Raw genomic sequence first — 12,388 nt, forward strand, 5'->3', positions numbered from 1 at the left:
ATTTTGTTACCTAAATATGTGGAATCAATTTTTTCAATCTTGTTAACAAAAAGATCAATAAAATCATTTAGGTTAGAAGTATATGTTGCCAGATCTATTCTATAAGTTGAAACCCACTGTTTATTATCCGGGTCAAAATCTGGAAATTTTGACTGTAGATAATCTTAAGAACATCATTACCTGGGACATCTATGGCATAAGCGTAGCGTACATTTTCTGTTGTCTATACTACATACAAGTCTTGGTAGTCTTTTTCAGTTTCAGCAGCTGCAGTAAGTAGTTGCACATTTTGATGTATTGTGCACACACATACAGAACGAGTTCCTGAACCACCAGCGAAAGCACAATGCTTTGGACGTAGTTTTGCAAACTTCGAAAATCCAATTTTTCCATTGTGAGTTTGATACCAATGTACATATAGATCACGTAGGTTACATAACATAAGCCTTTTTTGAACATGTATATTCCTTTTTATAGCTATTTTATCTTTCTGCCCTGACATAAGGCGAAAATGTTCAGCATCTTCATAGAAGTTTTGCACTGCCTGTATAGTCTCCCGCGGCAGCTTTTTTCTTGTTCTAATGATCGGAATAGATAGTATTCCTTTCTCTATTAAATGTTTCTGGACTGTTGAACCTGATACTCTGTGTTGTTAAAAAATTAAATCTATCAAATTCTGCAGGCTTCTTTTTAAATTCTATTTCATCTTTATCATCAAAGTTGCTACTTTCAAGGATTGTAGCTGCTTTTTTTCTCAGTGCAAGTTTAGCTTGATCCAATTTCTGCTTACCATATGAAACTTTCCGGTGAACAGAAACTGAGTGCAATTTCAATGGAGAAACTTCTACAGACGTTAAACTTTCACGTTGTTCTTTATCAACTAAAAATGACTGCTGAACAATCTGTATATTTTATCGAACAGCTAGGGTGGAGGTTTAATTCAATTGTTTCTTTTTCAGTGTCTTCATCTTTTTCAGTCACTATTTTCGACTGGGAATTGCTGAAATTTGATCTACATTTATGACACGAAGGGAGACTTTCTTGGTCTTATTGGATTGAGAGTTAACTCACAACATTTTTATATATATATATTTCATGCTGATACAAGAGATACTTATGTACGAGGCATGTAGTTGAATTTTCATTAAATCTAATTTTCTTCTTAATGAAAAAAGTTCTATATTCTCAGAAGAAAGCTTTGAAATCTCCTGAGAGTTTAAACTGCACTTAAAATCTTTCAAAGTTAATTCAATACTACACAATACTTGGGTCTCTGTAATAAAACTCTTTAAAAACCAATTTGATAAATTTAAAATTTTAGAAAACTTATGCTTAAAAATACGTTCCAGCATACTGTTTGATAACTAATTATGACACTAAAAACATATTATTTTGAATGCACTTAATAAGTTTTGTAAGTCGATTGCATTTTTATTCACAATACTTCAAAAATCTAATATATTATGTAGCTTTTAAATAAGAAAATCTGCTTACCGATATGCATTTCGCGGCGCAGTGCACCGTTCAGTGGCCTCACTTAATCGAAGCGAACTGCCATAACGAAAGGGTTAATTACCGTTGTGATACTCTTTAGTTACTCATACTTTTTTAGTTGTCCTGAGTCTGTGAAGATGTGTAATGGAACACATAAATCTTTAATAATGATTACAAACGTATATTACATAGATATAGGTGTCATGTCATAATCGAGATCTGGGATGACTAAGTGCTTATCCTTTGCGTAGGTATGGAATTTATAATTAATTAAAAGAAAAACAATTAAGAATCAGATTCTTGCATTTTAATAACTAAAGTCATATAATTTTCAGGTTGAACGAGTGAAAGATAATGGTTATCTTAATATTATTATTGCATTTTATGAAACATTGAGTGAAAATTCCTATGGAAGATGGAACCGAACTGTTAAAAAATATGAAGTGTAAGCTGGTTTTTTTTTCATACAATAAGTGATTAATGCTGTTTAATCATTTGTAAACAAAGACATTATTTCGCTTAAACTAGAAAAACTTCGAAGTATTTTATTTTCATATACTCATGATGTGAAAATGAGTAGTCCTTAACACGTTCACGCCGGGAAAAGTGAAAATACTGGTAGAAGAACTATTTCAATATTAGATAATATTCAGGAAGAGTTAATCAATTCTCAACAATAACAATTCGCTGTAAGGAAATTTATCACGGCGAAGAAGCAATTCAATATAAAAATTGCATCCGTTAAAAACAATTGGAAGTTATGGATTTTTATTATTCCCGGAAAAAAACTAAAAAATGAAATTTATTTGTTACCAGTTTTTATTCCGGTGCTCTGCCAAGATGAGAAAATCTAGCGTGACCCACCGGTGGGTCTTCCCGGCGTGAACGTGTTAATAAATAACTGAAAAATTGAAATTATGAAAGAATATTTGCTGAACATTTTGTTAGGAATCATGAATATAAGAGTAGAATAGAGATTTTTGTAAACAAATGTTGGCGTGTTATGGAGCAATAAGTCTTAAGTCTAAAATGGCTCTTGCACGAATAATTAAAAACTAACCAACTGAAGACAAAACAGGTAATGAGTTAAATAAAAGGGCAAAATGCAACCAACGTTTAAAGAACATGTTTGGATTAAAATGGGGAAATATGTTTTGATTAGAGATATGTTGAACGTAGTGATCGTCTGAGTTATAAAATAGCATGGAATATAAAGATTACCCACCATTAGTGTGTTCAAGCAGTTTTGATTTACTACATCTATAAATAACTTGCTAAGTATCCATTCTTCTTTCAGGATGATTTTAAGAAAATAACTAGTTTGATCAACAATACGAAACCATGTAAAGCGATACAATTATTACAGCTACACCAGTCCTTTTCTTTTATTAAATTTATTATTATTTGCCCTTGCTTGGCTTTACGTAATTAGATAAGGCAAAACACGTGTTAAGAAGGTCACCCAATCAAAATAAAGATAAACTGTATCCAGTAACATTTGGCATGATGCTGTTGCTCGAAGCCAATCCTAAAACTTACCATGAACAAGTAATTTTCTTTCGGTATACTTATTCCTCTCGGGAACTTGAATTTTTTTTTTACCACAGTGCCTATAATAGTTACCCTGATATCTATTAAAATAGCACCATTAATCATAATACTAGAAGTACCAGTTACCAATATTATTTAAGCATCTTTGGCGTCAGTAGTAGAATGACGATTTTTTACGGTTTTCCTAAATGAATAAGTACATTGTTCTCAAGTAATTTTAATTTTTAGTTCATAACTTTTTTTTAATTACAATTACCTTTGATTCAGCAATGAAGAACGTATCGTAAGCATAGATCTGATATCGTCTTTTAAGCATTTGGAAAAGCAAAATCATCTGCAGCTTAACTTAACAAAGGATGAAACTAAACCGAAAAGAAAAACTCATTTTTTAAATGTACATCAAATAGACTAAGTAAAATTTACGAAATAAATATTTTCTTAATAAAATCCTAGCGTTTTAGCTTTACCAATTTTTTTAGTTATCTTATGAAATAATATTGTGCTCCAAAATGAGCTAGAATTGTTCCAACGAAGTACGAGACAATTAAACAAATTTAAAAGAAAAAAGTGTCATTCATGAAAAAGGGCAATTGCATTTAAAAAATTGCGAGGCTTATTTGGAATTTAAAAAAAAATTAAATATAAGAAAAAGTGAAAAATTACCACCATATTTTGGAAGTACAAAAGAAACTTAGAGAGAATATATATAATATGTAGTTTTTTTTAACAAAAAAATTATTTGTATGATTTTATTTTCTTTAAGATTTAAAAAGCATCGCATCAAGTATCAGGATCTGATTATAAAGTTTTTTTTAAAAAATTTCTGTTTTTTAAATCTTAATAATAACGCATAAAAATAATGATTTTTCTTTCTTTTTTTTTTCAGATATGATGAAGAACCTCTTTACGTTATAAATGCTTTTTATGGTCCCCAAGCAAATTTTATGTGTAAGTTAAAAATAACCTCCTGTAAAAATGATATTTTATAAACTCATTTTACTATTTAGTTTCAATTGTAAATATACTGAAATGAATAATCTAACGAAAATTGAAGAGAATAATATACTTAAAAAAATGCTATTTTTTTCTTCGTTGTTGAAATTGTAAAAAGGTAGCTTGTTCATGCCCTCATCTACTCTACGTTGAATTCAAATTCAATATTGGAGTATTAAGCTATTTTTAAAAGCTATTTAGGGGACAGGGTCTGATGGAGATAATTTTTAAAACCCTTCCATGTTAACGGCACGGTTTAAGTAATTTATAAAACGCTTCCATGTTAACGGCACAAAGTTTTGAGTTTAATTTGAAAAAGTTGCAGGTATAGATTTATTTATAGTTTTGTAACAAAAAATGTATACAAAAATAAACAGAAGAGTTATAAAGAAAATGAAAACATTTCTAATTAAAATATGTTTAATGTAAATAAAAATAAAAAAATTTACTAAAAAGATTATTAAAAAATCGAATGCTGATCCCCCAAATCAGAAAAATACACTCTTTCATCAAACTAGATAAAAATTCAAAGTCTGATAACACTTTCTCTTATAGTTGATACCTGATAAGGCAAGAAAAAAATTAGAAACTCCCTGCTATAGTTGAAGCTTTAAAATCCAGTATTCCTAAACCATAATTACTTGTGTTAGTTATTAACCCACATTACTATCATAGAAAATTTAATCAGAGTGCTTTCTTAGAAGGTGATAACGACCTCGTGACAAACCTTGATCATTTAATTTATGACCACTACTACATATATTATCTTCTAAATTAAATATATCTGCTTGAGAACTATATCCTTCGGAAACTTCTAAACGAAAGTAGTATCCTAAAAATAGGAAATTCATGCTAATATTAACGTAAACTTATCCCAATTAAATTTTAAGACCCTTAAAGACCAATTAATATTGGCATGTCCACAGTCCTCATTGTTTAAGCTCTTTATAGTATAACGGAGACGGGCAAATTAAAAGTGTTTATTAAAATATGTAGCAGGTATATTCAATCAAAACATAGTATCTTATATTAAAAAACTATTAATATAAAGTCGAATAGTGGCAATTTAAAAGAGAAAACTAAGAATTTACTTTTTCTCTTCAGTTTTTTTACCAATTTTTTTTTTTTTTTAATTTGCTACTTTACAATCAAGTGTGCTGTCATGCAACTACGTACGTATGCCAATTTAAAGCTAAATTGAGTGGTAAATAACATTCCTCTCTCTATATATTATACTTGTTTATACTACCTACTTATACTATCGTCTTGGTTTTGTTCTAAAGTATAATACGTAGTTGAACGTTCAGTCAACAAGAAAATGACATTCTTTTTAGTTATTATGTACGATTTATCTTACATGCAGCAGTGCCAGCTGGTATATTGTCGTATCCATTTTACAAATATGGTAGAAATGAGTAAGTAATTTTATCTAATATTTTGCTTTATTTTTTTGTTATGTCGCCCATTCGCTGAAAGAAATTCATTGCCAATTTTAACTTTTCACGAGTTTTTTAATCGATTCATTGCTTGTCTAAAGAGTAAGTAATATCGGAAAACTACGGGTAGATGCGGTTTATATGCTTACTGTTATTTGTTCAGTGCATTGGTCTGATCTAATATTTCTATACAGCATTACATTATATTACACTAATTATAGAATTTGTATTTTCTCTTAAGTTTTATACATTCATCGTAAAAATTAAAAATTCTTTTTCATATCCAAATCATTGTGATAATATTCTAATTAATGTTTATAGTGCCATCAATTATGGAGCTATTGGAACTGTCATAGGACATGAAATGAGCCATGCGTTTGATGATACAGGTATATAAATTTTGAGATTAATAAATATTTTCACATCGCAGAGATACTCACGACTCTGTCTTGAATTCAGGTGGCTAGCATTTTCTGTAACAGATATTTTGTGTATTGTATTGAGTCGCAATTGTTCCGAAGACAGAATTTGTAGTCAGAAAAATCTGCTCGACCCTGATTTCGGTTGAACAAACAATAGTTTTCATTGTATAATATGAAGGTAAAAACGTTTTTGATTATACGAAAATTATTTAGACAGATATTAATAATTATGTGTGCAAAAATTACACTTGAATGAATATTATGACAATCTTTATGTAACTTATCACCAAATTCATTTATCACATGTAAGCATTTTGGAGTGCTAGGAAATTAAATTAAAACTTTAACGGACGTCTAAACTGATTGTGTAAATTTTTGCTTTTGAACTTTAAATGTACAACCAATAGTATTTTTTAATTGAAGTTAATTAAAGTTAGATTTACTTGAAAGAATATGATTTGAATTTAAAGGCGTAAAAGTTTGAAAAATAGCTGGGACCATCGAAGATAGTTTAGATATAGTTGGGAAAGAGTGAAATATCTGTCTTTTTATAGAAGGAGTATGTATATTGAACGAGTATTATATTTTGTCTTTATTATGGTTGTTACTTAAAAAATACTTTCGAGATGTAACTCCTTAATTTAATTATAAAGCTTCAGATGCAATTATAGTTTTTTCTCAAGAGCCGTGATATGGTGTTTCAAAATTTTGGTCATTTTAGCTTTTCTTTTTATATTTTGTATTCAAAATTTGTATTTAAATATTAAATTGTCCACTTGTTTGCCTTTATTGAGAAGGAAAATATAAATTTTAATATCATTTTATTAAGTGGTAGACCGAGAGCAAGTAAAAAATAATTATAAGCAATGAAAATTTTCATTTAAAGGTCTATCAGTGCTTTCTAAGCTAAGTGTTTTCATTTTCGCATTGAGCGTCGCTAAAAACGAATCATTTTCTTGCACTCACCTACACAAACTTAAATTGTATATTGTGCTGAATGTACATTCACCTTTTTTATTAATTGTTTTCTGCAGCATTAAAAAGTGTGACTTTAATTTTTTTAGGTAGCATTTTTGATCACAAGGGCAATCTTAGGAATTGGTGGACAAAGACAACAAAAGAAAAATTCCTGGAAAAAGCCGATTGTTTTTCAAAACAATACGAAGAAAGTGATTCTTGGCTGCCTTTTGCTGTAAGGCATTACTTGTAACATAGTATTATGCTATTGCACGAGCTGTTTAATATAATATATGATGCAAATGTGGCATTCTAGTAGTTGAGAGAGTTTTTGGTACCTTAACACACTACTTTGGCCCCGTGCTTAAGGTAAACTAATGCGTATTGGTCTGTATGCATCAAACGGCGAATGTGATCTATTGACTAGGGGTAAGACCTGGGTCACTTTCTGGGCACCTAGGTAAGGGTGATAGGTGGGCGTATATCAATTGGTCAACATCATTGCCCAAATAACTAGTACCAATTTATTACTTGCAATCCCTTTGGACTCTGTGTTGGGTGGTACAGCTGGTAGTTAAAGTGGTTAAATTTTTTATGATTAAAAATAGCTAGGTGTTCAGTCCCGCACACTGAATGTACGCTCTCGATATTTTACCTCTACGTTAACAAATCCCACAGTACCGAAAACTTTTCTCTTTCCTAAGAAACTTATTTTCATTTGCCGACACAAATCTTTCACACCATTGAATTGGCAATATGTTCTCTTTAACCTTTCATAAACTTTTAAGTGAGTGATGATTTTCATAACAGCTATCACTTTCCTCTCATAATGTTTTAATGCTCCTCATGTGTTAAAAACCATCTGTGTTTTTATATCGTCGTGCAACTGACCCTTATTCGCTTAACTTTTTAAATTATTGATGCTATTAGTACAAAAGAGAGTATTCCAAGAACTTCAGCTTCTTTTCCTCGGCATCATAAGCCTTGGTAGAGCTGATAGTAATCCACAAAGAACAAAAATTACTTAGGAACATCTTCCGTCGTTTCCCTTTCACATCGAATCTCTCATCATTTGAACGGGCCATAGCGTTTGCTCGCAAGGTCCGGTGTTTGTAACGGAGCGCTTCAGTTTTTACGAATGATTCAAAATCCTTAAAACATGTTGGGTTTGGAATTGTTATAGCTCAACGAACGTAGTACAATTATATCATACTACCAATTGCTCCGTTTTTACTGATGAAGCTATTTTCGTAGCTCTGTGGCTTATCTCATCACTAAACACGCGAAAGTATTGCATCTTATCTGATAGCCTAAGTATTTTGCGTCAGCTCTGGATCGTATTAATAACAAAGCCCATCCTATTTGTTTTGTCATTAAGCATCTGTTAGCAGCCATGCTGGTATTTCAGGTATCGACCTGGCTGATTCTGACCCATCTTCATTTACTGGTCGGAGAATTTTATTGAGATTTTAATTGTTTGCCCTTGTTTTAACCATCATCGCCTTATCTTCTTTCGTAGCACCATTTTATATATAAAAACACGTTGTATGAAACCCATCATCCTTACATTTTAGCATTTCTACACGTCATTGGAATTTTAAATTGTATGTATTTTATTGATTTACCTGCTTTTATATGTGTGTTTTATATAACTTTTTTAATCTGGTTTTAAAACCGTGTTTGGCACTGCATCTCCTTTTTTGGACCTTGTGCCGTTAAACCTTTCATTCAATTCTAAAAATGTTAAAAAATTTGTAAGCGTTGAACGTTATTTTTTTCTGCCAAGTCTTCTAATAAGACGATTTTAAATGTGGGTGATATTTTATTTGTTATATTTTCTAAAGTATATGTTACCTTATTTTTACTAGCTATTTATTTACCTTAAGCTAAACCAACTCTTTCTTAACCCTGCTTTAAGAATATTTTATTTATTATGTATTTTAAACATTCTAGTGGGAATGTATAGAATTCATTTAAAAATTTATAACCTTATGCTCTTTAACTAGGCTACAGCATAAATTTAATCGACATAATTTTTTTAAATAGTACCTTAATGGTAATGGTATATTATGTCATTTATCATAAAAGGTGTGTAGTATCAAAATCATTTAAATGTATTCAAAACTTTTTTATATCTGTTCTTCAAACTCTTTCGATAGTTCGTTCTCCCCCAAAAAAATCTCTTTGAAATTAAGAAATGTCCGGATTAAGAAATTGCGAAATGGAAAAACTAGTAAAATATAAAAAATGGTAGTTTAAAATATTTAAAAAGATTATTTTGTGTGTAGCATATTTTTAACAAATAATATTTTTGTTTAAATGCTTTTTACCGAGTTGAAAAATAGTTTTTTATATTTTTTTTCTGGTGTGTTTTTGAATAACAAAACATCAAATAAACCTTCAACTTTTCCTCTGTTTTCTTTGAAAATTTTATAAGAAAATCTTGGAACACATTTCAAAATATGCATTATGTAGTATGAACTTAATATGTTGAAAATTAATTGAGACTATATCAACTTGATTCTTATAAGTTACGCCCAATATTTTATTTCGTACTTTATATTTTTATCAGACCAAAAAACGTAGCGTAACCTTTTAAATATAAAAAAATTAAATCACAAACACATTCCATTCTCACACTACTGTACTCTTTACAAACTCGAATCAAGTGTAAAAATAACATTATTAAAAGTTTATAGTAGTAAAAAGTTTTTCTTACTTATAACAGAGCATTCGAAGAAAAGTTTTCGCTTAAGTGAAAAATTCTATAACTCGTAAACTTATCTACCTGCTTTTACTTAGTAAGTTCTTGAAAACGGATATAGTTGATTTTGAAACTCTACGCTGCTACCCCTTTTCTTTCTTTTTTTCTGTCTTAATATAGTTAAATTGATCAGAAAATGTGTTTTTAGATTGATGGTAATGTAACTTTAGGAGAAAATATTGCTGATAATGGTGGACTTCGCAATGCTTTTAAGGTACGTTTTTTTCCAGTTGATTTGCTTAGCTCGTTCACGCCTTGTGTTACGCCTGAAAACGGGACGGAAAAGAGAAAATACTGGTAGAAGAACTATTTCAATAATAGATAATATTCGGGAGGAGTTAATCTATTCTCAACAATAACAATTCACTGTAAGGAAATCTATCACGGCGAAGAAGCAATTCAATATAAAAATTGCATCCGTTAAAAACAATTGGTAGTTATGGATTTTTATTATTCCCGGAAAAAAACTAAAAAAATGAAATTTATTTGTTACCAGTTTTTACTTCGGTGCGTCGCCAAGATGAGAAAATCTAGCGTGACCCACCGGTGGGTCACCCCGGCGTGAACGTGTTCAAAATATACTGCTCAAAGAAGAAAAAAATCCGGTGAAGTAAATAAAGTCTCCCGGTAATACACAATATTGAAAAAAAAATGAGCGAAATGCTATAAACAAGAAAATGAAGGAAAAATATAATGAGCGAAAATGATATAAATAGATTAACTACATTAATCAACTAGTGGTGTTCGTTCATCGAATTCAATCACAGATAAAATTCTGAAAGGGGAGTAATGTGGTGTAACTAAGACATGTTAACTTTATTCTATATTGAGGTACCTTTTGATAGATGAAGGTTGAAATAGTCGATAATTAATTTCCCACGCACTAAACTTATGCTAAAAGATAAACAGCATATGTGGACTTTGAAATAGACTCCAAAATCGTACCGGCATGATTTAGGATCCCACAGGAGATTCAATTTAGGCAACTACGTCACTTCTTAAACAAAGCGTTATTCCTAGCCTCAAACAAATTGTTCGCTGCCGACGATACAAGTAAAACATAACAGAATAAGTTGTTTAACATTTATATGATATATTTAATAATTTGAAAACAACATTAGATCTATATCCTTACACGGGATGCTCAAGAATTACATTGAAAAAAATCGATAAATTAAAATAAATACTAAACGCTTGTACTCAGTGACTTGATTCTTCTGCATGGATCTTCACCTAAAAAAAGTTCCATAATTTATTCTAACGTCAGTACTTTCTTTAAGAATCAAAGGAGATACGATTTAGGCAACTTTCCACAAATCAATATTGTACCGAGCACAGGGGTTCGTTTCGATTAGAGATGAATAAAACAATCTAAGATTACTAAAATTTATTATCAGAAATTTTTAGAAAATACGCAATTTCCAGCACTCAATTCCAGCACAAATTTCAGTGCAGCTTCATAATCTCGGACGAGTCAATGAGCTCACCAGAGACTCGCAGATCAGAATAATAATGCAGACACAAATTAATACTTAACTGGCACTCTCTCTCTGTGAGGTCCAGTGTTGTTCATATAGGCTTGGAGACGAAACCCCGGAACTTTCGACTTGATTCTATACAATTGTCGTATGATTCCGTAAATATTAGATTGATCGCTTCGAAACAAGAATTTTCCAGAACTATCATTGTGTCGCAAAAATGGTCGCCAAATTTCGCCAGAATTATCGGCAAAAATGTCGCCATACCAAGTATTTCATAAGAAAAGCTTTAGGCGTTATTTTTTCTCTAAATTATGTTAGAATTACTCGATTTTTGAAAATTTTCTTATTAAACTGCCTAGTTAAGGGTTATCTTATATATTTAGCCTAATAACAAAAGAATATTTATAAAATTTATACACATATTTATAAATTTGTAACAATATTGTTTTTTTATTATCAAATATTAATGCAATTATTATAGATGAAAAAGCTTTTAGAAAATTTTAAAAAAAAAAAAAATAACATCATTTTCCTGACATATTTAGGCATTCAAACTTCACTTGGCACTTGCCGATGAACATTTAACCAACAGAAAAATATTATCTGGTTTATCTGCGAGTCCAGAGCAGTTGTTTTTCATTGGATATGCTTCGGTAAGTTACGCTTTTTATTTTCTAATTAAAAGGGGTACACTAGAGTTAAAAAACAAAAAAGTTTTTGACCAACTAATACTTAAATCATAATAAAATAACGTACTAAAATAAATAATTTTTGCCGAAAATTTTATTTCTAAGTTTTTATTTCTCTACAATTAATGAGTTTAATTTTTTAAAATGTTAGCAGGTAATATTACATTTATATTATTTAAATAGTAAAAGAAAAATTACTATACTTTGCTTTTCAAATATGATTTTGCAATTATTAATATTGACAAAAAGAAATATTTTCTCTGAAATCACCCTTAGTTGAATTATTCTGTCATTTTTTTAGATTTGAGTTATTTGTTTTGGATATATTATCAGAAACTCAAATCTTATTTAAAATGCTGTATCATAAAGTCATTATTTTGATAAGTATTTCTTCCTATAATAAAATATAAGACCACAACTGAGTACCACAGTAAGCTGATTTACCTGACTAAAAATTTTAATTTGCTCTCGACTTTACTGTTGACAAAATTTTTATTTGGAAATCAAGTTCGTGTTTCGAACAAAATTGTCAAACTTGATTCTTGCTGAAAAAAAACAACAACTTCAAACTAATTGAAGAAAAATAATTTATCAAGAGATT

The 12,388-nt window shown here is 29.9% G+C and overlaps 1 protein-coding gene across 1 annotated transcript in view; it reads left to right on the plus strand.

The window, feature by feature from the left end:
* LOC107457497 (neprilysin-1) overlaps nt 1-12,388 on the plus strand; it is a 51,316-nt gene that overhangs the window by 34,756 nt on the left and 4,172 nt on the right. Inside the window, exons 14-20 of the mRNA XM_087151358.1 lie at nt 1,830-1,939; nt 3,932-3,997; nt 5,346-5,453; nt 5,796-5,863; nt 6,961-7,088; nt 9,766-9,831; nt 11,644-11,751. Coding sequence (XP_087007484.1) covers nt 1,830-1,939; nt 3,932-3,997; nt 5,346-5,453; nt 5,796-5,863; nt 6,961-7,088; nt 9,766-9,831; nt 11,644-11,751 — 654 coding nt within the window. The remainder of the gene's footprint in view (nt 1-1,829; nt 1,940-3,931; nt 3,998-5,345; nt 5,454-5,795; nt 5,864-6,960; nt 7,089-9,765; nt 9,832-11,643; nt 11,752-12,388) is intronic.

Source organism: Parasteatoda tepidariorum, chromosome 9 (assembly GCF_982258835.1).
Source record: "Parasteatoda tepidariorum strain Cologne lab strain chromosome 9, Ptep-v5.0, whole genome shotgun sequence".
In the NCBI taxonomy this organism is placed as follows: Eukaryota; Metazoa; Arthropoda; class Arachnida; order Araneae; family Theridiidae; genus Parasteatoda; species Parasteatoda tepidariorum.